General features: G+C 28.8%; 3 protein-coding genes and 1 long non-coding RNA gene across 5 annotated transcripts; all 4 read right to left on the bottom strand.

Moving 5' to 3' along the window:
* Positions 1 to 859: 859 nt before the first annotated feature.
* On the bottom strand, positions 860 to 2,056 carry LOC130934301 (uncharacterized). Its single transcript, XM_057863887.1, has one exon. It carries the CDS (start codon positions 2,054 to 2,056, stop codon positions 860 to 862), a length of 1,197 nt encoding a protein of 398 aa, XP_057719870.1.
* A 436-nt stretch (positions 2,057 to 2,492) lies between these two features.
* Positions 2,493 to 3,863, bottom strand: LOC130934300 (glutathione S-transferase T3-like). Its single transcript, XM_057863886.1, has one exon. The coding sequence runs from the start codon at positions 3,861 to 3,863 to the stop codon at positions 2,493 to 2,495; it is 1,371 nt and encodes a 456-aa protein (XP_057719869.1).
* A 5,826-nt stretch (positions 3,864 to 9,689) lies between these two features.
* LOC130932462 (beta-fructofuranosidase, insoluble isoenzyme 1-like) lies at positions 9,690 to 12,036 on the bottom strand. The gene is made up of 5 exons (XM_057861793.1): positions 11,177 to 12,036; positions 10,518 to 10,676; positions 10,179 to 10,417; positions 9,986 to 10,079; positions 9,690 to 9,869 (listed from the first exon to the last, which is right to left on the bottom strand). The coding sequence occupies exons 1-5, from the start codon at positions 12,029 to 12,031 to the stop codon at positions 9,690 to 9,692; spliced, it is 1,527 nt and encodes a 508-aa protein (XP_057717776.1). The 5' UTR covers positions 12,032 to 12,036.
* A 10,160-nt stretch (positions 12,037 to 22,196) lies between these two features.
* On the bottom strand, positions 22,197 to 26,396 carry LOC130935961 (uncharacterized). Of its 2 annotated transcripts, XR_009068014.1 has the most exons (5): positions 26,059 to 26,396; positions 25,802 to 25,923; positions 24,263 to 24,403; positions 23,381 to 23,467; positions 22,197 to 22,667 (listed from the first exon to the last, which is right to left on the bottom strand). It is a non-coding gene; the product is annotated as an uncharacterized LOC130935961 (long non-coding RNA). The 2 variants fall into 2 exon arrangements; XR_009068013.1 differs by lacking the exon at positions 22,197 to 22,667 and having other exon boundaries at positions 23,211 to 23,467; positions 26,059 to 26,388.
* Positions 26,397 to 27,418: the final 1,022 nt, after the last annotated feature.

Raw genomic sequence — 27,418 nt, 5'->3', positions numbered from 1 at the left:
GTTTTATCAAAAAACAAATTAATGATGCGTATAATATTTAAATTTGTAATAACTAATTATTCACATTTGTGTTTTACAAGGGGTATGCTATTATTCAGCAATGATCGACCACCAAGAATTATTATATTATTCTGTTGGAAGCTTTTCTATTTCATTTTATTTTAAATTGTATGTTAGAAATTGTGTTTATATTGATTATGTTAAATTTGTATTTAGATTATATTTTAATTTGATATATTTAATTAAATTGTATTAAATTTTATTATAATAATATTAATTTTTAAATTTTATTTAAATTTAATATCTATGAACACTTTTGAGAATTTGCCTTTTCAGTAGAAAAAAATAAATGAAAATTTGTAACGAGAATAAGACGGAAATGAAAGACTTTACTGAACATGAACAGGAGATACGACAGGCGTCTCCACTCTATGGAGTACCTTTATCATTTTTATTTAGACCATCTCCAGTAGGGAACTCATCCCAGTTCCTGTTTATGGTCCACCTGTCATAAAAAGTAACTCCACATCAGCTTTTGCGTCATAAACAGTAAATAGGAATTTATAGCATTTTTCTCTTCTCCATTAGGAGGAACTAACTTTAGTCCCTGTTGTGGTCCCACCTAATTAATTAATTAATTAAAATACTTGAAATTAATGTAATTAATTTTTTTTAATAATATAATTTAAATATTTAAATTTAAAAATAATTCACTATTAAAATATATTTAATATTAAATAAATTTATACATAACAACAATACACAATATATAATTCGGGATTACACAAATTTGTAAAATTACTTAATACAAAAAAAACATAATTAAATTCTATAGTTGACGACAAGCATTGTGAAATTGTCATATGTGTTCAATCAAGTCCTCTTTCAATTGTCTATGCTGCTGCCTATTTCGAAGTTGGGCATTTCTTTGGAGAAATTGATGGTATGGTGCAAAATCTTCTTCTCCCAGCTGAGGTTGTGATAATCCATTTTCAACATCATCATACTCTAAGCCTTGAGCAAAATTTCCTGCATAAGTGTCTCTTTCATCCTCAACAATCATATTATGCAATATAATACAAGCTCTCATTATGTTGGCAAGCTTCTTCTTTTCCCAAAAACGAGCTGGACCACGTATAATTGCAAAGCGTGCTTGCAACACTTCGAATGCTCGTTCCACATCTTTTCTTTGCCCTTCTTGGTATTGTGCAAATAACTTGCGTTTCTCCCCTTGTGGCTTTGAGATTGATTTGACAAATGTGGCCCATTCAGGATAAATACCATCTGTTAAGTAGTATCCCATTGTATAATTATTACCATTAATAGTATAATTTATCTCCGGAGCACGATCATTTAGAATGTCATCAAATACTGGAGAACGATCTAACACGTTGATATCGTTGTTTGAACCAGAAACTCCAAATAACGCATGCCATATCCAAAGGTCTGAAGATGCTACAACCTCAAGTACAATGGTTGCAACCCCACAATAACCACTCATGTACATACCTTTCCACGCCTTTGGACAATTTTTCCATTGCCAATGCATGCAGTCAATACTACCCAACATGCTAGGGAAGCCACGACCCTCCGCCATTTGTAGCAGGCGGTGTACGTCATTTGGATTGGGTTTTCGCAAGTATTCATCCTGGAACACAGAAATGACACCTTCAACAAATTTTTCCAAGCATTCAATTGTAGTGCTCTCGCCTATGCGCACATAATCATCAACAGCATCAGCTGCTACGCCATATGCTAACATCCGTATCGCAGCGGTACATTTCTGAAATGGCGACAAGCCTCTTCTTCCAGTTGCATCAACCCTCTGGTGGAAATACGGATAGACGTTTGAGAGAGCGTCTACTATCCGAAGGAACACATCTCTTCTCATTCGAAATCTCCGTCGAAAAATGTCAGCATTATACACCGGTTCATCTGCAAAGTAATCTTGAAAAAGGCGATCATGTCCTGCTTCTCGATCTCTGTTGATCCATCTACGAGTAATTGGGATAGGGCTTCTATCGATATCTTCTTTAATCTTCGAGTAAATACTCATCGATCCAATTATCTATCAGTGTGTTATCTTGCCGTCTTCTTTTGCCATACAAAGCCTCATTAAACATATCATCAAAATTTTTAGCCATATGAAGAAATGTAATTTTTAGTTCTCTGTCGAGGTGAGAAAGAAGAGTTGAAGTAGAGTTGTGGAGTCATTGATAGTTGATATTTATAAGTGGAGAAACTAGTTTTGTAACGGCTAGTTTTGCAACGGCTACTTTTGCAACGGCTAGTTTTCCTTAACGGCTACTTTTGCAACGGCTACTTAACGGCTAGTTTTACAACGGTCACTTTCATGAACAATAACGGCACAATAATATTGACTAATTTAAAAACTTACATCAGAAGTAAATAAAACAAACTACATCACATGGCAGTAATACGCAATAAATAAATAAGAACATACTACATAACACTACGAATACAAGGAACCATTAAGTAAACCACTTGGCCATTATTTTCTCACATGCAATCTCATGAAGAGCTCGTCGTTTCTCACTCATTGTAGACGTGTCAGCATTAAGTATTTGCATATCCATTTCCCTTTCTTTTGCTTTTATCTCCATTTCTTTAATATACCTCTGAGTTTGTAATTCTTGTTCTTTCATTGCCGCTTGAATTTGTATCTCCTTCTCTTTGATTGCCATCATCTTTGCTCTATGTTCCTTCTCCTCTTCTCTTTCTTTTTTCCTTTCCATTAGTTCCTTTTCTCTAACATTCTTAATATCTTCCATGAGAGATAATTTTTTGACAACCGATGATTTTCTTTCGCTAAAATCTTCAGACATCTGTGCTTTTCCCTTACCTCTTCGCTTGCTCTTCTTTGATCCTTGTGGGCGAACGGGAGAGTCCACACCGGGTTCGTCAGCCAACGGTGTTTCTGGGTTTGATGAGGATGAGTATGCTCCAGTTGCACTAACTTTGGTTCTCTTTGAGCCGCCACTTTGTGTAGGTAGTTGGCTTCTCCATTTTTGCTCCAACCGAAGCATGTTCCAATGCCTCTCAAAAGTGAACTTTTGACCATAATTTGTGGAATAAAGTTTATAAGCCAACTCCTTTATATCATCAGCGTTCGAACCATTCCTTATGTTTCGACTAGCTTGATCGTAGCAACCAGCAAATTGTGCAACAGCCTTGTTGATCTTATACCATCGTTTCTTACATGCAACTACCCCCCTTGTCATGTCGGTGCAAAATTCTACACAGTAGCTATGAATTCGACTCCAAAATGTTTCTCCCTTTTGATCGGTACCAACTACAGGGTCAGTTGAAACATTTAACCACGCACTGATCAACATCTCATCCTCTTCCCAATGCCAGTGTTGAATACTATCTTGCCTCCGATCTTCAATATCATCATCATTGAGGTCGATAGCATCTAATCCACGAGGGTTGGCAAAATCGGAATATTGCGAATTTGGACTAGATTGTATAGGAGTCTGAGAAGATGGGTTAGAAGAGCCACCAACACCAGATGAGTTATGTCTTGATGCACTGAATTGAGTTGGAAACGGCAAGGAAGTTGGAGTAACATTTCCGATAGAAGGGTTAAATATGGATGAAAATGGAAAATGAGGTGTTTGTGAATTTTGATTTTGCGGTTGGAATATAGGAAACTGATTATTATAAGGAGCTTGAAAATTGAAATTAGAAAGATTTTGTGGATTTGGATTTTGAAATGTATTTGGTAGTATGATGTTTTGATTTGGAACTTGAGTGTTTGAGGTTTGAGATTGTTGGGTATTTGGAATTTGAGGAAAGTTTTGTAAGTAATTGAAGAAAGAGTTGAGTTGGTTTGGATCCATTTTTTCGAAAAAAAATAATAGTAGTAGAACTTTGATTTTGTAAACTTGGAAGAAGATGAGGAAGAGTAGTAGAGAGTGTGAGAATAGAAGTGTATCTAAGTGGTATATATAGAGTAACAAAATATTAATTTATTAATAATAACAGTAACATAGTAACGACTAGTTTCCAACAGCTAATTTTACAACGGCTAATTTAATGTAATAATATAAATTATTAATTAAATAAAAATTTAATCATTTAATTAATTAATTATTATAATTATTAATAAATTAAATATGATTTAATTATTATATATAATAATTAAATCATATTTTATTTATTAATAATTATAATAATTAATTAATTATATAAAGTATACTATATATAACGTTAATATGTATGATATATATGAAATATACTATATGTAACGGTTCAATACATATATATATATATATATATATATATATATATATATATAAAGTTTTAAACTTTTAATTTTATTAATAAAATATCATTTTTTTTGAGAGAGACCGAGTCCCTCTGAGCAGGGCTTCACCTGCTTTGAAAATTGTGAAGGTCCTCATTTGATATTTGCTCCAACGGTAAAGCCTCCCTTTTTACTGACACACAGTAAATGAGGTTCATAATTTTTGAACCGATGGAGTTGCTCTTAGGCTCGACCTATTAATATATTAAAACTTTTATAATAGTCTAACTTTAAGTCTCTTGTAACAAGTCCATCTAACCTATTTTTACTCACACTCGTATATCACTTTATTTTCTTGTCTCTTTCTATCTTTATTTCTATCTAACTTCTCACTTTCTCAATCTAAATATTTTGGTAAAAAAAACTTTACTCCAACTTAACTTTTTTGAGGTAAGACCATCCTCTTCTTTTTAATACTTACTTAAATTTCAATTAACTATTGTTATTTTAAATAGGTTTAATTACTCTGTTGGTTCCTAACTTCCTATAGTTTTGCAAAATTTTTAATTAGATCTCTATATTTTTTTCTTTTTAATTGAGTTCTTGTACCAAATTTTTCTTTAATTAGGTCCCTACACTTTTTTTTTTCCTTTTATTTAGGTCTCTATATCAATTCTTTTTTTTTAGTTGGATCCCTACAAAATTAAGTCAATTACTACTAAGAAGGACTTAATTGAAAAAAAAATTAGTGTAGGAATTCAATTAAAAAAAAAAAAATAGGGACCTAATTGAAAATTTCACGAAACTACAAAGACCAACAGAGTAATTAAACCTTTTAAATATTCAAATATTCAAAGTATTTATGTAACTTTTAATCTCTTTAATATTTTATTTTCAATTCTTATCGTTTAGTTTTTTTATTTTTCTAATATTATAAATTTTTAGTAATATAAATTTATGTAGTATGTTCCTTTGCTTGATTGTTATGTATTATATATATTCATAAAATTACTTGTGTCATTTTATATGAAATTAAGTTGTATATGAACTTTAGAAATGGCTTTATCAATATACTAATTTAGAATATATAATTTCTTATTTTTTATAATAAAATTGAAAAGATATTTTATAAAAAAATTATTATTAAAATAAAAAATGAATGGTTACATGATTATTTGATAACATATTGTAATAATCAGAAAAATAAATAAATAAATAAATAAATAAGTAAGACAATAGAATCTATTCTTAGATATTTTTTTTCTTTCTCTAACCCTAATCACATAATAACATTTCACATTTACCTCGTCCTCTCACTATCTCTCAGCCCCACACACACACTCTCTCATTCTCACTCATGCTCAGAGAAGAAAAGAGAGGAGGGAGGAGAGAGACAGCACCGGCAGAATTGGAAACTGCCATTACTATCGGGAAACAGAGTGGAGGATTGAGAGAGGAAGATCGAGATAAAAAGATAGATGCGGAGGAGAAGGAAGCGCGCGACGGAGAAGAGGAGAAAGGCTTTGTCCTTGCGATCGCCGTACAACATTATCACTCATGGAGTCGGGCGGAGCCGTCGCCATTGCCGTTTGGGTGAACCTGAACCAAGCCATCATCCTTGCTGTCGGAGTTGTTGGTACCGCTGGAGCTGAACCACCTGTCATCATTCTAGTCTAGCATTTTTTCTTGATTCTACTCTACCTTTCATGTTCTATTCTGCCACCATTTAATCTGCCTCATCTTTTTTTTAATTCAACTTTAGTTCTACTTTATTTTGGATTCCTAGAACTATTTTCAGCTCAACTTTGTCACTTCCCTAGTCTAAATTCTGTGCTCATTCATTCTATTCTATTTCAATCCTCCTCACCTTGAACTTGGCACTCCAGGTTCGGTATCTTTAGTCCCTTGGGACCAAGTTGTGAGTAGGCTTTATATTTATAATTGTTTTGCTTTGCGTATATAATTATTTTAGTATACGGTGCTTTGAACTTATGATTATACTTACAAAGGTTAATATCAAAATTACTATCAAAGGATTTTAGTTTGGCTTGAATGATCGATTTATTAAAACTAAATATTTATTCTTGTTAAAATCATTTTAATATGCACATGAGACTATTTTTATGAGATTATAGCAGATCGAGAGAGGAGAAAGAGCAGATTCCCTCACCACCAGAAGCTCGACGACAGTGATGAAGCTCGACACTGACATAGCAGCTCCCACCTCAGTCACGACGTAATGGCGGCGGCCACACTCTTTTCCGTTGTCATCTCTCTTTCATGACGCGACGGCGATGACCGCACTCTTCTCCACCGTCACCTCCCTCTTCTTCCTTTCCTTTCCTTTCTTCTCCCTCTTTATTTCTCTCTTCTTTCATTCTATCTCTCATATCCTCGTCTTGTCTCTCTCTACAATCACAACACTGTGGTGGCTGCCCTCTTTTCCGTTGTCACTCCCTCTTCTTCCATTCCTTTTCTTTCTTCTCCCTCTTTTGTTCATTTTCTTTGTTTTAGTTTTTCTATTTAGGTGGGAAGGGGTGGGAGTAACAAGTGGGCAGGATAATGGTGGTGATAATAGAAAAAGGGCATTTGTGTCGTTTAAAAATTATTATATTTAAAAAGATTATTTTAAAATATTCAATAGCTTTGAAGATGATATTAATAAAAAAATAAAAATGATTTTGATTTTGATTCAAGATGTTAAAAAAAAATAATATATATATATATATTATGTTTTCTGATTAATTAATAAATTTTGATACTAGATAAGCAAACATATACAAATAGCTTTTAATTTTTTTTTGTTATTTTGAAAGACCCAATCTTTTATAATTAAAGAAGAAAAAAAATACAAAGCCTAAATATTTGTAGACCAACCTTGAAACATTAGAAGTAAATGAAGTTAAAGAAAATAATGGGAAGCGACAATACAAAAAGGCAATACAAGAAAAACTGAACAACATACAACAATCATAAAACAAAAATAGAATATCCATAAACCAAATCGAATCGGTCAGTTCGATTGAAAAAAAAAAAATAATTCAAGATTCAAACAAGGAACCTCACAAGTGATGCACTCTCCATTTACCACTCAACTATTATATTTCCTATTATTGTATATGGCAAAAATTTATTATATAGTAAGCATTTAATTAAATAATTTTATAAATATCTAAATTTAATTTAATTTTGTATTTTCTATTTTTTGAATTAATTATATTTTAGTTATGTACAATTATTAATATATTTGATCTATTTCAACGTTAGTATTGTGATTAAAGTTATCTGTTTTGATGTTAATATTGAAATCTATTGATATTATAGTTAGACGATAGATTTTGTGAATTAATTATTACTGTTATTGTGTTAAATTAAGATATTATTATAGTAATACCCATAAATTTTATATTTATTTTTACATTTGTTATTTTTAGAGTTTGAAGATATGTATTTTAAATTTGTTATTAATTATACTGTTATTGTAAAGATATGTATTTCAAATTTTAATTTTAATTTTTTTATTATTTTATACTTTTATAAGTAAGATCAATTTTATCGGTTCAACTAATAATTTTTCAATTGAACTAATAAACCAATAAAATAATAATTTAACTGATTTTATAATCAGTTTGATTCTAACAACTATCCCATCATAATTATAAATCAAAATCACAAGCAATAAGATAGAAGTAATATCAGAAAAATAAAACAAAACAACAAATTAAATATTTGACAGCACACCATTAGAAAAAATAATTGAACAATCATAAAAATTAAAAACAGTAATCGTTACATAAATCAACATGCTCCCTTTTTTCTTATCAAGAATCTTTGACACAGTCCTCTTTGGGATAATTATTATCATGGCTTTGAATATTAAGTATACTAATAAAAAAATTCGTTACCTCATGACTATAAAATAATGGATAAATAGTATAAAACATAACAAAAAAATGCAATCTATCTTCTCCTTTATTTCCCTTTTATTTTATTTTAGTAAAAGGCCAAAATGAATATGAAAAAAAAAATATTAACATTAGTAATACAAGACAAAATAATTAAGAGTTAGTAATACACTTAAACAAAAATAATTGTATTAGATTTGTTATTTTATTAGGACATATAAGAAAAAGAAACTATTTGTAGAGATAGAACTGTTTAAGTATGGATTTTTGATTTAATTTTTATATGAAACTGTTTTATTAATTCACTTATTCATATAGATTATTATTTTTTAACTAAAATTATTTTATAAAAATATTTATATAATTTTATGTGAATTATAGATATATTGTCTAATTATTGGGTTATAAAATTTATTCCATTTTTTCTAAAAATATCTTTTAGGAATAAACATTTGATTATATGAGTTTTTTTATTCAAGAGTAATGATGTACAATAAGTACTTATTCTTTATTAAATTTTTAGATATTATCTGCTCCATACATTACAAGTAAGATCCATTTATATTTATATTTATTTATTTTATTTTTTTGTTAAATATGTAATTTTTATTTTAAAAAATATAAATTTATTAAAAATATTTATAACTTTTTATTTATATTATATTCGAATCTGTTAGGTTTATTAGAAGACTATCTCCTTGAACACCGGTCATAACTCATTTTAGACGGTAACACGTATATAAAAGAGATCTTTAATCAAATTGATAATAAAATAATTATTTAGCATTTTTAGCTCATGGTGGATGATGACACTTCAAGCACACGAACAAAAGGCGAATCTCTACTGCAACAGATAACTTTTTGGATGGCTTGGAAGGAATAGAAGAGCTAAATTTTTTAGCACAATACGTCGCAGCCCAGCGGAAGTGGTAGCTTCGGCAAGAAAGCTATACCAAGAATTGCAAGATCTTCCGCGTCAATCTCCCTTTCTTAGTGCTTATTACTAATGTTCACTTTTCCCTTTTGATTTTACGTTTTATTCGTTTCTGATATTTTTGGGAGATCTGAGAGATCCCTTTTTATTTTATTAAGTCCTGTTAATGAAATATCATTAGCTTTGAATAAAAAAATAAAAGATAAATAGCTTAAAAGATTTGAACTTAAAAAAAAAAGTTAGTGACTAATATAAATTTTTTTTAATTTTATATTCTGATAACTAATGTGTATTTATCTTTTATAAATTAGAATTAATATACTTTTTATAGTAATATGTATTATTTATTTATTTTTGCCCCTACACAGTACCATCAATTTTCTGATTCTGTTACTGTGCATATATATTATGTCTGCTCTGTAATTTGTGCATAAATTAATGTATTAGTGCGTTGGAAAAAAATTATTAACCTTCTAAAATTTATGAAAATGATATAAAAAGATAACAAAAAAATTCAATTAAAAAGAGATAAAAGTACATTTTTAAAGCTTTAAGATAAACTAAATGATCTTTTGGCATGTCAATTTATGACGGCAGATTTCATGCTCCATGATCTAAGATTTTCCACAACGATTGGTACGGTTCCATTGTTAAACACAAATAAGTGAGCTTGATCTGCCACAGCTAACTCAGGATAAACTCTAGATAAAATATTTGTTTTTCCTCCTGCTCCAAAACTCTCCACTACAGAATGATCAATCTGTCATTTAATTGAAAATAGCATAGAATGTTAGCCAATATTAATATAGTAATTCTTATATCACATAAATGTTAACACCAATAATAAGAATATGGAGGGTTTGCATTTGTACATACCAAACTCCTAAGAGAAAGCTTCTTAGTAGTAGACAAATCCACATCTACAAATCCAGCAAATGATGGCTTGTACAACTCACTCTTCAAAGAAGAACTATTGAAAAACGAGAAATTGAAGTAAGTTAATCAATTAGAAGACACGAAAAGAAGGTAACATTCTAAAATCCATTTGAATTATTCGTCAAACACAAACCTTCTTGCATCGGAGCATAAGAGCACTACATGCTTGTTCGAAGCTTTAAAAATTCTAAAGAAGACAGGAGTAAACTCCTCCAAATTTTTTGAAGCCAATGTTAGAATACCAAAAGGTCCAACCCCACCTTGAATATTTGAACCCTTTTTACCACACAAATCCTCTGCGTTGACCCAACTTGGATCAAATGCTTCAGCCTCGTTCAAGCTTGAAAATGAGAAGGTAACTTCTACATCTGCCTGGTGTGTCATGCCATATAATATAATTGTTAGCACTTTAAAATGCATGCAACATAGAAATCAATTAATAAGTTGATGTTTAAATAATTTAGAAGTTGACCTGAGCAGCAGTAATTCCTTTAACTTCAACATAATCTCCCTTTGCAAGCTTTAGATTGCTCATCTCTACTTCTTTATCCCTAAGGCTATTTAATTCCTCAATAGGCCATTGTACCAATTGTCTACCGCCAGGATCAAGCCACAGAGTTCTTGGAATTGCCTGAAATTTTAACAACAGATGTATGCATTCATCAAAATTTATATAGAATTTTATTAATACTATACTAACAATAGTAACCAGAAATGCTTTATGTACACCATAAGATAACCACCACCGACAAAATATTTTCACACACTTCTCTTCTTTGTTATAATAACTAAACCAAATTCACATTTAACCTAATATTTGTAGTGAGTGATGGTGATTGAAATAATGGTATATGCTCATATAGTACTATTCTAATTGAATTATGAAAGACTTGCATAAATTATTAAAAAAATAAATAGACAAAAGTATACTAAAATAATTTAGAATGGACATACAAAAATTTAGATTAAAGTTTATAAATATCAAGATATACACTCTAAATTTTTAAATTTTAAATTCTATATCTTTAAAATAATTTTCAGTACGAATTTTAATATATATATATATATATATATATATATATATTTGTCTATTCTAAATACTTTAATTTTTTTAATCATATTAAAACGTACCTGAATTCCTGCCCATCCTTTGTGAATATCATCTTCCTTAGTATCAGACTCATTAGCCCAACCCCACAAGATCCTTCTATTCATAGTGGGGTCAAAGAAGGACTTGGATGCATAGAAATTACCATAATCATACCTAAGACCACCCCAACCATCAACAGAGGTGTTGTCCGGTATATACCTATCTATATTGGTGAAATAGGTACCTAAAGTATAATACTCAAACCTAGTCTCATCAAGACTATTCTTCAACACATGCTTAACATGATTACCAACCACAGACGTATCCAATCCCATTGTCCCCTTCATAGAAACCGGGTAGAAATCTGGACACTCCCACATACCCGTTCCAGCAGCAGTATGAATAGGGTGTTTGGCTCGAATCCATTTCTTGAAGTCCCTACTCCTATACAAGTATGCAATTCCTCTATGCTTCCTTCTACTACCAACCAAAATCTTCCAGTGTCCGTCTTCGAACCATGCAGTTGTTGGGTCCCGGAAGTCGGTGCGATTGACGCCGGGGCCGGCGACCACGATGGGATTATACTCGTCCGGTTTGATCCATTTTGTGAGGAAAGGGTCAGATAAGTCTTCTGGGACGGCATAGCATTGAACTTGAGTTTTGTTCGCGTCGACTATTCCGGTGTACAGGATCACCGGCCCTTTTCCGGGGATGATGGTGGCTGAACCTGACCAACACCCGAACTTGTCGAAGGGTTTCGATGGATAAATGGCCGGCTCAAGTGCTTTCCAATTGATGAGATCTTTTGAGACTGAGTGAGCCCATACAATGTTACCCCACACTGAACCTTTAGGGTTGTATTGATAAAACAGATGGTAGTATCCATTGTAGTGCATAGGTCCTGTATTAATTCATTTGTGTTCATTAAACTATTCAAAATGACATTCACACATCAAAAATAAGTAACCAAATTAATTATTATATATTTATGTATAAATATATCTTAACTTATTTTTGTCGTAAATTTTATATTTCTATCATGTATTCTTCAAAATTATTAACATGTATTTTAAATAAGAGTATAATTAACATATTTTCACATAGATTTTTTATTTCAACATGTATTATAATTTATATAATTAATTGAATATCATATTTCACTATCAACAGTTTTATGTTGAAAATATTTTTTAAGGAATAAAAATAAAAATAAAATTATTGCTATATATTGGTTAAGGTAGTCAGAAAAATAATCATTAAGAACAATTAGAAAGAAATTAAAGAGGAAAAATAAATACTAACCATTTGGATCTTCATAATTTGATTGTAGCGTCCATTAACCATTTGCGGGACCATATAAAAGGATTAAGAAAAGCAAAGAAATTTAGTTAGCCAGTATCAATAACCAACGATGAATGGAGACCCAAGATTCAAGATAGGAAAAGTATAAGTAAAGAACAATATTGTTGAACAATATGAATAATAGAGTTAAAAAAATAAATTAATCTCAAATTTAATTAGTGACATAAGTTATTAATATTTAATAATAATTAAATTTAGAATTTATTGTTTGTGTTTTCAACAAAATCATTAATTATCTAACCCTTCAAGATAATTTTAGAGGCAAATGCACAAAACAAGAGTTCCGAGTGCATATATAAATTTTCAGCTTCATAAGCTTGGGCTTATGTATATTGTACTATTGTCTTCTATATATAACTAAGATTTTACTTTTGATGCACATGTAATATTAAATTCTATATCTAATAAGCATTCATATTATTAAAAAAATAAAATAAAATAAAACTAATAGTCAAGCAACTTTACTAGGAACTAACTGCATCAGAGGCCATTATTATATGGGAGAAAAGAATATTCCACACACTAGCAAACATATTAATTGTCAAAATCATATAAAAGGACAAATTTGGAAAATTTCCAGATTATTAACGTCTTTCCAAATAAATTTGAGAGGAACATTTATAATAAGACAAAATTTATGGGAATAGTTTTTTTTTTAATTTTTTCTTTCAATTATTTATTTAAGTGTAATTTTTTATTTTTTATTATTTAATATTTTTTTAAATATTTTCTTTTGATTTTATTTAAAAAAATATAAAATAAAAGATCACACTTTACCAAATAATTACAAAAATTAAAAAAATTCATTCTCCCAAATTTACATGTCTGACATTTTATCCTACCAGAGTTCAAAGCCCAGTTTTATCCCCGCCTTTTACTTTGATCAAAGTTCTTGGATAAACCCTAACGTAATAACTAGCAGGACGCTTTTAATATTTTCTATCTTTTATTCCCAACCTTTATTGTATAATGCTACGAGGTCGTTACAACACTAACAATATTTTAAAATCATACACATTGTTCTTCGCTTTTTACCATTGAACTACCATCCAAATGAAGCATATATGAACAAAATAATATGAACATGAAGGAAAAAAACGGTTACAAACCGTTAATCCAATTCCTAGGAGGTTGAAAATGGTATCCAGTTCTGTGTTTGCCTCTCACAGAAATCCTTGAAACAGATTGAAGATGTGGGTGTACTTTGTGAAAAGCGTCAACGCCATTATTGCTAATTATGAGTACCACAGTAAGAAATAACACCGCTATTAAGGAGTGGATGCACCTTAATTGACCCATTCAATTCAAGCAAATAGAATGTATCTTATGAAAAGTTAAAGAGGGTTTGGTAATTTGTGTGGAGTAGCCTTGGATGGAAAACGGAAAAAAAATCAGAAACTATGAGAAGAAGAAGGGATTCGATTGCCATATTTATAGGGTGAGATACAAGAAAGAGTGGTCAAAGGCTAAGGTAGTTTTCAATTTAGATTTTATCTGAAGCAGTAGTTTCTCATTTTTCTGTTATAGATTATTATTCTATGGATAAGATTACAATATAGTATGTATTTTTTTGGATTTATCTTTTATTTCAAAATGGTCAAATCCACTGGAACTTCTTGACTGAATCTAATTTTATCTATTGAGGATACATCATTCAAAATTTTAAAAATACATAAGAAGGAGAAGGAGTTATGAATATGATTATATTTTTTCAAAGATTCATTTACCTATGTCATCTTAGAGAGATACATTGTTCTTCTCGTACCCTACCTCAAACTCGGGATATTTTTAAATAAATAAATAAATTGATTATTTACTTATATATGTATTCTTAAAAATGTTTATATTTTTCATTATTTTTTACGTTCGCAACTAAATATGTGTAATAATATCTGATTTATTTGTCATGATAATGAAATACGTATCTCTTTCGTAGATTATATATTTTCAGTAAAATCAATATTAATTTAAAAAATGAAATCGATATAATTTATTAAAATTTAGATATTGTCATTTGATATTTATTTTTTTTAAAACTAATTCAATTTTATTCAAAAAGATTACTACTTATATTGTATTTATTTTTTAATCAAATTCTTATGATTTTGATCGAACTGATTTAATTCTTTTTAAAACTCTTAATACTCTTTATTTATCCTTTTTTGATGTTCTCTCTTAGAAAAAGAAAAAAAGACTAGTAACTAGATAGACATAAACTAGTAAACTAATAATTAAGACTACTAATATAATAACACCTCTTAAATGTAAATCTAATTGTGTGCCATTTCATGCGTATAAAACTTTTAGAAAAGTCTAAACATACACGGAAAAATCTCACATTCAAGTTAAGGAGTGATATCATATGAGGAGTTTTTGTAGGGTTTAGAATCAAAACATTTTATCTATAACAATATATAATAAAAATATAAATAATATAGTATTCAATTTTCTTTTTCTATTTTATCCCTATTTTTATAATCTAAAATTATATACATGTACTCACATTTTGTAAAACCTCTTAATTGAGTATGAGGAGAGACTATACCATTTGAGCTATTACTCATTGGCCTTCTAATATACTCTAAGTACCTACACAATATATAATATCAATTAACGTTTAAATTTAAGTTCCAATATTATTATTAATGAGATGGATTTATTATTTTTTTAAAAAATATACACACGATAATTTTTGTGTCAATATATCATGATTTATTTTACATATAATATTTATTCGTCTAAATTCATGGAATGCCTTAAAAAATTATATTTAAGTAATTTTTTATTTTTTAATTATTTTATATTTTAGAATTCAAAATTTTATATTTTTATTTTTATTCAAGGTTTATTTTTATATTTTATTTTAAATTTGTTAATCAAAATTATGAATTTTAATTTTTATTTTTAATTTTTAGGATAAATAAAAAGATGAGACTTTTTTTTATAAATTAAATTATGAAGTTAAGTCTATTTCTCGACTATAGAAATATATATAATTCACTCTTGAATGTAATCAAAATAAATAAAAATTTATTCAATTTTTTAAAATTTATATCAACTATTAAAATTATGATATAATGAATGTTACTCTTATAAAAACATAAAAATAATTTCATAACTATTTTTTTGTTTGGAGAAAACACGACTCAATAAGTATAAAGTCTAATTTAAACAAATATAGATAAGTAAAATAAATAACAAAAAAAATGAACATAAAATTTAACTTTTTATTATTTGGTATAAAAATAAATATAATAAAATAATCATTGTTCTCATACATAATGGCATAAAATTTGATAATATTCTTTTTTTAGAATTATTTATTTTTTTAGTTTTTATTCTTATTTTTGTACTTTATTCTAATGTTGTTAAACAAAAAGTACTAATATCATTTAACTTTTATCATAAATGAAAATAGATGACTTTGTATGCATTAAATAATAATAAAAAAAAATACTCATAACAAAAAAAGTTAAGTTTTCTCTTTCGGTATATTTATAGGAGTGTAAATTAATGGATGACATTCAAAATTTTTAAAGAAATACAATAAAGCATTATCATTCTAAAAATACTCTTTGTATATTTAAGAAAAATTAAAAAAAAAATCTTCTCTGTCGAATATCCATATATTATCTAAAATTTTAAACTATGGCAATTTTATATTATTTTTTTATTATGTACTTTTATAATTTAACATTTTAAAAATTTTTATAGTAATTTTAATTTTAAAAAAATATAATATAAATAAGATCATATTAATATTAAAATAAAAAAAATTTATCAAATAAATTTAAAAAATAAATAATATATTAAAAAATAAAATTAATTTCTTAAAAATAATATAAAAGCGGCTGAAAGTGACTATTGAGCCACTAGTATTTATAAAACAAATACACTTTTGTGATTTTTTTATTTTTCTGATTTATCTCCAACTAGTATTAAATCTATGCGGTGCATAATTTTTATTCTAGTCTAACATGATAAATTGAATATGATATAAAATATAAATATAAAATAACATATTCATTATATTTATTATGTATTGATAATTTATCATATTAGTTTATCATGTTAAATGTATATTTAATATAAAATATAAATTGAATAGTTGAATATTTTTTAATCATAATAAAAAAATAAAAAATAAAAATATATGTAATTGTATTATTAGTATATTAATTTTGTGTCATATATTTTTTATTTATATTTACTATAAAAATAAAGATAAAAATTAGATAATATTTTTTTCAAACATATATATTTAAATAAATTATGTTTTTTTATTTTATTTTTTATTTTATATATATATATATATATATATATATATATATATATATATATATCACATCATAATAATTAAACTTAAAAGTTTAGAAATGCAATGAGGGAGGTATATTGAGCCGCTAATAATAATAACGGTCTTATATATCCTTTTATCGTAGGATCATCTTTTATTTCTAGACTTATGTTTCTATCTAAATAAAGATTGCAACATAAATCTTTTTTTAAGATATATCTTTCGTAATAATGTTTTGTTGCACAACAATTTAAAACAGAAATAAAAAGATTCTGTCATTCTTTTACTCTTTTGTCTATTTTTTTAAAGGTGGAAACTTAGGTGCAGTCGACTTTATGTGAAGTTAATATCTGAGAGATTTGACTAAATTTTTATCTAACAGCATTCAAATATTAACTTCATATGAAGTCAACTTCACCTGAGTTTTCACCTTCTTTAAAATAACTTAGTGTTTGGTTAGAAGTTAAAGCAGAGTGAAGATTTAAGAGAGTAATTTTGTTTTATAAATTTGAAAAACAAGTCACCCTAAAAGTTAAGGGGAAAGAAAAACGTCAGCCACTTACAAAGTATATATACAAGAGATTTTGGGTTTGTTTTTTAAAATAAATAAAATAATTTCATTATTTACCTATATATACTTTTTAAAATATTTTCATTTTCCCTCTTGTTCTTGTTTGAAGAGGAGTTTAAAATCTATATTTAAACTTATCTCGATATGTATTAATTTTTTTTTTTTTGTAGCAGTACGACTTAGATCAATTTAAAAGACAAAATTAATTAATATAATTTATTATGATGATATCAGCTAATTTTATGTTTAAATTAAATCATTCTTAAATTTTGGATATCATATAATTTAAATTACAATGTTTTTAACATCAAAATTTAAAATTAATATAAATTTTTAAAATGATAATTTAAAATTTTTAAATTAAAATTTTTTTAAAGTTTAAAAATTGGATAAGAAATAATTCAAAAATTACAAATCTTTTATTATTATAATTTTAGATCTCAAGTGGTGGGTCAAAGACCTGACCATAAATTTTAGAAATTAAATTATAATTAACACGTGTACTCACCCTAAATAAGCTACAAATAACTTTTAAGTTTGAGAAAATATAGAAAAGGATTATTCTCCACATATAAGTCATACAAGTTATTTATACTTACGCTGTTTTTACGTTTTTTTTGTACCTCTTTTTCTTCTTTTTCTTTCTCCGCGCTTCCTCTTTCTCTTCCTCTTCCTCTTCTTCTTCTTCTTTCTCCGTGTCTCTTCTTCTTCTTTTTCTTAATTTTTCTCTCTCGTTATCGTTGTCATCAACACCACCTCTTCCTCCTTCTTTTTTATTGAAATTTCTTCTCCTCTTTTCGTTTTTTCTTTCTCCTTCATCAAAATCACCAGAAAAAACGAAAAAATATTATTCAAGGTACTGTTTTACTGTTCTTCTATAATTTTTTTTAGATTGTCTCTGCCATGTGCCTCAACCTTAACCAGCAAAACATTAAAAGATTTCAAAAAGAAATATACTGTCTCCCTCCTATATTGGGTGTATTTCTTAAATCCTTTGGGTGTATTTTTTAAATCTTTTGGAAAATTTCTGTAATCATTTGGGTGTATTTTTGTAACTGTTTAGGTGTATTTTTGTAATCCTTTGGATGTATTTCTGTAATTGTTTGGGTGTATTTTTGTAATCGTTCGGGTGTATTTCTCAAGTTCCATCATCTTCAAAACAATTTGAAAGCTTGATTTCAGAAACCATGAAAATCGAAAAAAACAGAAGAAGATCGAAGGCAAAGAAAGAACGTACGAAGGAGATCGAACAAATTTGACAAGAAACTCGAAAAAAGAAACGAAGATGAAACACGCAAAGATGGTTCAGTGACACGCGTGTTAGATTTGGCCCAACTTGTAAGACTTGTAAGCCAAAATGACTTGTATGTGTAGCACTCCTCTATAAAAAAATATTAACAATTGTGAACAAGGTAAATAATAAATTAAAAAAAAAAAGATAAAATTATAATTAAAAATTAAATTGTTAATTGATTATTTAATTTCAGATTTTAAAATTTTAAAAATTAGGAATAATAATTAAACTTTTTCACATTACGTACGATTACTTCTAATCTCATTATCACTTTTCAATCTCCAATTTTTTTCGCCACAGCCTCACCCTTGCCGATCGTGCCGACGCTGCTGTGAGGCTTCCACCAACACCACTAAAATCTCAAATTGTGCCGCTGTTTCTCTGTAACCATGACGGATCACTCCGCAGCCGTCCCGTGCCTCCCCCTTTTCGCTGCACACGCTGTCGATCGTGCCGTCACTGTCACAGCCATCCACCGACACCGTTGTAGTCTCACAGTAAATAATAACCCCTGCATTCCCCTCGCATACTCATGGATGGAGTTTACTATGGGTGAAGAAATTTCTATTGCACCATCCTCGTTAATCATTGATGATTCTATTCTTTCATATGGCAAGTGTGCTATAATGGGGCAACAATCCAAGCATGTAATGAATTAAAGTTTTATGTTGGATGCGAATGTTTAGTTTCATACAAGATCAGATGGTTGTTGTTGGTGCAGATAGTTGTATTAACGAATAATCATATGGTTATTTTGTTGGATTCGGTTTAAATGTAAATAATTAACGAATGCGGGATGTTCAGTTCTCTAGAAAACTAGATGGTTATTTTAAGTGTTACATAGATGATTGTTTTTTGTACAAGAGAGAAAATTCATTCATTCGACTAAATGCATTACCCTTTTAAAAATTAAAACCCTGGCCATCAACTAACCTATTGAAGTAGCGAGTGGACAGAGTACGACATCAGTGATAGTGTCTACCTTGCCAACCAGTGACGAATGCAAGGAATCCGACAACATGTATCTCCGGTGAGTGGGTGAGTGTCGCACGGTGATGATAGATGGTGACCCAAGTAGCGCGTCAAGGGGAAGCACGGAGCCGAAACCGATGCCGAGGTTGGCTTTCGACGAGGAAGAGGGAGATGCGCGGGGCACGACAGAGACGCGACGGGGAAGAAGAGCCCGCCGGCGATGTTGGCTACCGGTGAGGGAGAGAGAGAGACATGTAGTGGGGTGCGGGGCTACTTGTTGAGCGGCGACGACATGATGACTCCAGTGGGTGTGGATGATGGCCGGTGAGGATGCAATTGACGCCGGTAAAGTGAGATAATTGATGAAGGTGAGAGTGACAGAAGGTTTAGGAAAAAAAGTGTTTAAGTAAATTAGTTTGGTAAATTAGGATTTGGTATAGTTAAATTTTTTATTAAATAACTAAGTGAATTTTTTTTATTTGGATAATTTAAAAAGTGTTTTTTATTTTTTATTTGTATTGAACCAAATTTCTAATTCATTATTTACGTTGTATAGATATTTTATTATCTATCTAACAGAATTACTTAAGTCTTAACGTCTAATATTCTTGAAGAAAAAAAAAACATTGGATTATCTCTATAATCCTTGATTTAGTTCCCATAACAAAATTCTTCCAAGAAACACTTGTCAAGAGAGTATGAATTAAAGTATCACCATCATAACAAAAATATTTGATAAATTTTTATATTTATATATATGATATTTGTAATAAGAAAAAAACTGAATGGTTATTTCTGGGTGGGATGAATGCAAGTATCCTCATATGTGTCTTTAACATCGTGCCTACCTTAGCTTCCTCATGTTCTTTGAGATTGTGCCTTTGTGATACTGCTAAGCATAATCAATAAATACAAATAAAGAACCTAAATTCCTCATATCTCAGTTCCCTTCTCGAAGTTCAAAATCTACCGTGATATATGTGTCCTCAAATTTGTGCTAAATTATAATCAAATTTTATGCAATTAAACAAAACTTATTAATAAATTATAATCAAGTTGAAAATTTTAAATTGAATTGAAATTCTTAAAGATCTTTAGATATTTTAAGTTCACGATTACTTACACAAATTGATGAAAATATATTATTATTATTATTATTATTATTATTATTATTATTATTATTATTATTTGAGTATTGCTTTTTTTCTGACATATTATATTATTATTGAGAGAAAATTATATTAAAGTTATAATTATGGTTGAGTTGTTTAATTAGTGAATGATCATTTAATTGTGGATTTATAACTTACAAAATTGATTCAAATAATTTTGGTATTAACAAAAAATCTCGTTTAAAAAAGAAATTAAAAATTGTTAAAAAGATAAGATAATTTATTCATTATTAGACCATTTTGTCAAACATTGTGTTGATCAATTAAGATAACTTACACTTAATTAAAAGTGAAATCTCATATGTAATTATTTTGATGTGAAATATCGGACTAACTTGATATCCAACTAATTTTAACTATCAATTCCATACGAAAAATATCTCTATGTAAATTTTCACCTTAATTAAAATTCTGTTTGCTGCTAATACATTTAAATTAATTTGTAAATCTAAACAGCAAAGTATTTTATGTCATTTATTTTAAAAAAATAGGTAGGTATAATTTTATTGCATCATGAATTATTGGGTCCATATGGGCCTCAGACACAAAAACTTAAAGATAGACATTCCCACTTTACCATAACAGTAAACAAACCAAATAGAAAATAAGACCAGTTCTTAATAACCTCTAACATGTTTATCTTCTATATTCTTCCTTGCAGCTAGAACGGTGTGTTGGGGTGAAGATACACGACCCTCAAAAATGACTTCATTTCGGCTTTTTTAGATTTGCCAGAGGAGATTTGTCAGATATAAGGTATTCGTTTGTTTTGCGAGATAGAACATAGAAATATGAACATTAAATATTTAAAAAGTATTTGGAGACAAAGACATGAATACAGAATATATTATCTCAGAACAATATTTTATATTTTTGTGTTTATTCTTTTATAAAGGATAATGATGTTTTTATCAAAATTTTTTCTCTTTCTATCTATAGATATTTTTTATTATTATATTATTATTCTTTCTTATTTTTTTTAATTTTAGCTTCTTCTCTACATCGTAGTTCTTCTTTCTTTGCGTTCTTTTTTTGGATACTTTTTTTGATAAAATTTTTTATTTGACTGGATAATTAATTTAAATCCTTTTTATCGTTCATTCTCTTCTCTATGACATATTATATTAATGGAGACTTAATTCACTCTTCTACTTTATGTTACTTTATTTATTCTTAATCTTGTTACTTTAATACTATTTTTATCTTATTGGTTTATAAATCAATTTTTTTTGTAATTTTCTGTACTTGAATTAATTTGTACTTAATGTAAAAAATTTAGAATCATATCGCTATTTTACTCATTTTGCATAATATCTTAGTTCTGTCTATATCTATCCAAACATAATACAGAACATTACATTAGTATCTTGTCTATCCTATCCAAATACACAATACACAAAAAATAAGTTTTAGTATCTCCGTTTTATTGCGCTGTCTTAGTATAATATCCTGTCTTATCTTTAAAAACAAACGCAACCTAAAATCCTCTCTTTATTTCTTTTTCTATGTCTGATCTCTTTAATTAATTCCATCCGCCATCTCCAAATTTCAATTTGTGAATTAAAATTGGGAATTTGCAGTTCAGAGACTTGCCATACCTTTAAGGAGTGCTCATATGAGAGGAGACAGTGTTGTATAGACTCAGGCAGAAGCTGACATATGGAACAAATAGGTGAAATTTGAACTATTCTTTCATGAAGGTTCTAATTCATTGGGAGACCATTATGCATAATTATTCACAAGAAGGTACACACTTTCTATTGACATCGCAAGTCTCATATGGAAGCCCATAATTCTTTAACTTGACATTGCTCGCGAAGGAGCTCAGCTGGAGGATAGAGAAACTGGAAGGCAGTCGTGTAACCTGACAACAAAAAAAACACTTATTTAGATATATTTGAAAAGTGTGGCTAAAAAAATGATGTCTTAGGCAAGGGTTACGTTTTTTAGGTTTTGGAGACGTTTTTGTAGGGAATGTCTGTACCAGTGTTGTCTATTCTTAAAGGCTACGTTTTTCTGTATCAAACTACGCCTCTAGTCTTTGAAAATAGAGTGCACTTTTTAAGTGATGTTGTTCAAGTCTAAAGGCTATGCTTTTTAGCATTAATGGTTACCAGAATTCAAAAAAATAGGCTACACCTTTTAGGGCTACTGCATCACTTTGTAAACATAACAAATAATATATCTATAACTACTCTATATAAGTGCAACCTTTTGTCCCTTATTTTTTTTAATTTTTGTTTATAATCTTTTTATCAAAAATCTAATATTTAAGAATATAATCCTATATTTTTAATTAAATTAGTTAATTATTATAAAATAAAAAATATATATATAATAATACTATATAATAATCTTTAAATAATAATCCAAAAATAAAATATATTTATATAATGAACCAAAAATATTGGGATGATCATAATTTTTAGTATTCATACATCTCACACTAGAATAAGCATACTCATATCAAAATATGCATGAGATCACGTAGAGTTTATTACTAATAAATTAGAAAAAACTAAAATATTATATCATACAAATGTATCTTTTAATAAAAGACATTATCATCAACCATACATCTTTCAATTTCTAACACCAACTCCATCTTTGCCAATAAATCATCATGATAAACATCTCAATATTCATCAAATCTTTAGAATTATCCTGCATAATTATATAGAAAAATAATTATGATTTGAAAAAGTATAACAAGAAAAAAATAATTAACATATTAATAACACATACAATATCGGAGCGACATAGGGTAATTCAAACTACTCTTCTTTTCTTGTCACCAAAAACGTAAAATAAGAAACAAAACAATACTATGCTTCAATTAAAAATAAACTAAAATACTTAAAAATTTTAAATTACTGGAACATAAAACCTAAAAACTATAGACCCTTTTGTCTTAAAACAACAATCACATTTAAGGGGATACTATAAGTCACCATAAAAGATATAAAAAATTGAATCATAACACAACTTCATACTAAATGGGAAGTAAAATAAGAAACTCAAGTGCATTGTGCAAGTGACAAGCAATAACATTTTTCTTTCTTTTTGGTTTTAACATTATAAAAAGCTCAAATTTTGTCCAGTATGGGTAAGGAGGCACCAAAACAGAGTATCCAATAGTACATTCAATAACACAACAATAACCTCGGAACAACACAAAGGCACAAAAAAACCTACAAATATTAGTTACTTAGTTAAGTTACCGTATATATTAGCATACTTATATACATTATGTAGCCTAACTTATTTGAGAATAAGCATACTCAATGAAAAAATTACTTAGGTATGAAACTATTTCTACCATTTAATCAAAGGATAAATACAATAAGTTGAAGCAAACAAAGTTTAGAGAAACTCAAGAGCATGAGATATAAAAACATAGTTAGGCACAATATTTAAAATAATATCATAGTATGAAAACAGATTCTAACAGAAATATACCTCTTTAATTCCAAAACAAAAGAGTGCAGTGATAATAAATGTCACGATTGCTGCGCATGGATCCATAACAATATCACGCCCGGGAATATGATGACGTGATAAAAAGATGGGCAAATTTTCTGCACCTCCAACAAGTGCAGCCTAACCAGAGAAATATATATATTGAAGTTAATAGTTGCATCAGAAAATTTGTACAAGTCTACTTACAGTTCCAACAAATGAATCTGCTAATTATATATATGTATGAATCTTGAAAAATAGAATTTGCTAATATTCCTTTAGACTTTAGAGTCAAACACCAATTCAGACTAATAAACCATGTGATATACCAAGTTATTGACGATGGATTCAAGGGTGTACTTCATGTATTTGCTAATAAGAACCTACAAAAGAGAGCTTCAGAGGGTAGTTTCAAATAATAGTTTAGACCTAAAATTTTATTTCTAGTAGAATGGGTAACAAATGAGTGAATAACAGAATCACATAAAAACTTTCATAAATAATAAATAAAACCAATTAGAAAATTGATTTTTTTTCTTTTTTTTAAATAAATATTCGAAAAGTTTAAACCAATTACAAACAAATAAGTCAAAGAAAAGGAAAATTATGATCTACACTCATACAGTGCAGCACAATCTTATTGGAAAAAAAATTAAGAGAGAGAGGAGTGGAATAATATAATAAAATCCTATAAAAAAGATCTAAAAAGTGCTTAAGATGAGATAAATGTGCATGATTAAGAGTTTTTAGAATTTTACATTAAAATGTTTTTTGATATAAAATTTCTAAAAATGCAAAAAAACATCCCATAAATAATGATTCTTGCTTGGTGTGTCCTAATAACTAGCTAAGTAATTATTAATTTTAATATATAGTGATAAAACTATTTTATTGTTATGAAATTTGAGCATTGCAAAACAAGTACTTTGAAAAACATACACAAGTAATGATCACTACATAGTACTTAAAACTATAAATTAGTAGAATTGAAAGAAAAAAAATTATAAATTAGTACCAAGTCCATGAGAGAAACAGATAGAGACATAATGTTATGCTATGATTTGTGAATTCATGAAATGATTATAATTTAGCAAACAAAGTCAAGTCACGCGGGGGCATTATTGCAATTGCATCCGAAACTTTTATCATTTCATGAAATCTCATATCGCCTCATGTGTATACCCAACCATTCTTTATATAAAATTTATCATGTCCTTAACTCAAAGGATTACTAATATTTATTATATGCTACTATCTTCTTTCTTCTTCCCTTCGTCAGCAGTCACCACTGCACCTCTGCTATAATAATAAATTGATAACCTTCTCTTTTATTTAATACTATTGCTTGTAAACATGAGTTTCCACACTTTCTACAACTTTTTTTATTTGGTTAACTGATTTCACTAATCAATCAATTATTGGTATATTAGAGAATATTTTACAACAATCTTTTATCCAACCTATTTAGCAGTCTCTCTATTTTATAATAAGCAACAAACATAATAAGCAACTAATATTATTTGTAGTGGCCAAGCTCACCTGCGTTAAACGGAATAAAACTCCCAAATTTATGAGTTCTCCTGCGCCGCAACAATCCCAAATTCACGAGTTCTCATGCGCCACAACAATAACGGAATGAAACCCCAAATTCACAAGTTCTCCTGCGTTGCAAAATAGTATGCATGTTCATCAATTCACAAGTTCGTAAATTATTATACCAAATCTCCAAATTGAAACCTTAAAATCGGAACCCTACCCTCTCAGATTTTAGAAACCAAACAAAGGTGAATACATACCTTCTTGGCGATGGTAAACGAATAAAGAGAGGCTTTCAGATGAGCGCAGAGTCTTCCTGATGTGAGTGCGCAGCAAAAAAAGCGACGATAAAGATGAGTGGTGGCGTGGTGAGTGATGAAGATGAGTGAGTGGTGAAGATGGTGAGTGGTGAGTGGTGACGCCGTGAGTGGTGAGTGGTGATGGCGAACCCTTTCTCTGATTTGGGGGTGATGAGTGGCACAAAAAAGGGAAAAGCTAAGGGTGAGTATTATGTTTTCATTTGATTTGGCTAAGTGTTTGTGTATCACTTGCTGAAAAGTGAAAACAATTTACTAAGCGTTGGACATTTGACCTGAGATATATTAGGCAACACTTTTAAAGCGTACCTGAAACATGACAAATAGACTATCTTTTAAAAGTGCTCTCTTTGGTGTAAAAAGTAAACTCATAGCTCTTAATATAAGGCTACGCTTTATAAGTAATATTTATAATATCTAAAGAGACACTTTTCAAGTGATGCCACAAATGTGTTTCCTATTCTCCTACAAAAAAGAAACACGGAAAAAAGCGTAGGAATAGGCTATGCTTTTCAAATGTAGTTTAAAAAAAGTGTGGCTGAATGGGTGTTTTTCAGGTAATAAAATCTTCTTCTTCTCTAATTTATGTTTGCAAAATACTTTGAACTATCTCTAGACTAAAATTATCTGAGATTAATTGTTGATTCCACTATCTGTTGAATGTGATCAGTTATGAAACCCACTGTGATTGAGAGTCTAGGTCAAAATTGGATTCTATAAAAAGTATAGTATGGTTTTGCAACTAGTTTTCTTCCTGAATTCGAACTCGATTCCCTCTGCCTATCTCCAGAAAACGCCTTTTTCTAGAACTTTTCTCTCTTTTATTAAGCTCTTCCAACCCTAAGAGAGGTTATTTCCTGTCTCTGCCTTAAGAAAATTAGAATACCAAAAATACTTGCTTTTGTATACCTTATATAGTAGTGAGTTAGGTCTGGTCAAAATTCTCCATCCATGCTTCATCAACATTGCCAGGTTAAACGCTTTTAGATATTTAAAATTTAACCCACCCTGATTTTTGGGTTTGCAAATCATACTCCATCTGACCCAGTGCAATCTTCTCTCTGATCCTTTTTGCTCCCACCAGAATCGCATCATCATTATTTGGATATCATCTAATGATGTGTCTGGTAGCTTAAAATAGCTAAGTGTATTGATGGGTACTGTAGTAGCTATAGCCTTAATAAGTATTTTCCTTTCACTAGATGATAGAAGGGACCACTTCTACTATTTCAGCCTTTTAGCCACTCTGTCCTTAATATAATTGAAGGCATTATATTTAGATTTTTGAATCACTAAAGGGAGA

This window comes from Arachis stenosperma, chromosome 6 (assembly GCF_014773155.1).
Source record: "Arachis stenosperma cultivar V10309 chromosome 6, arast.V10309.gnm1.PFL2, whole genome shotgun sequence".
NCBI lineage: Eukaryota > Viridiplantae > Streptophyta > Magnoliopsida > Fabales > Fabaceae > Arachis > Arachis stenosperma.
This window is presented reverse-complemented; position numbering and strand designations above follow the sequence as displayed.

What these genes read in the sequence shown, in the direction of transcription:
- LOC130934301 (XM_057863887.1), bottom strand. Translation starts at nt 2,056, where the DNA reads ATGAGTATTTACTCGAAGATTAAAGAAGATATCGATAGAAGCCCTATC.
- LOC130934300 (XM_057863886.1), bottom strand. Translation starts at nt 3,863, where the DNA reads ATGGATCCAAACCAACTCAACTCTTTCTTCAATTACTTACAAAACTTT.
- LOC130932462 (XM_057861793.1), bottom strand. Translation starts at nt 12,031, where the DNA reads ATGCACTACAATGGATACTACCATCTGTTTTATCAATACAACCCTAAA. An exon ending in AAGGATGGGCAGGAATTCAG is followed by an intron (nt 10,677 to 11,176) that starts GTACGTTTTAAT and finishes TTAAAATTTCAG; the next exon opens with GCAATTCCAAGAACTCTGTG. An exon ending in AGCTTTCTCTTAGGAGTTTG is followed by an intron (nt 9,870 to 9,985) that starts GTATGTACAAAT and finishes ATTAAATGACAG; the next exon opens with ATTGATCATTCTGTAGTGGA.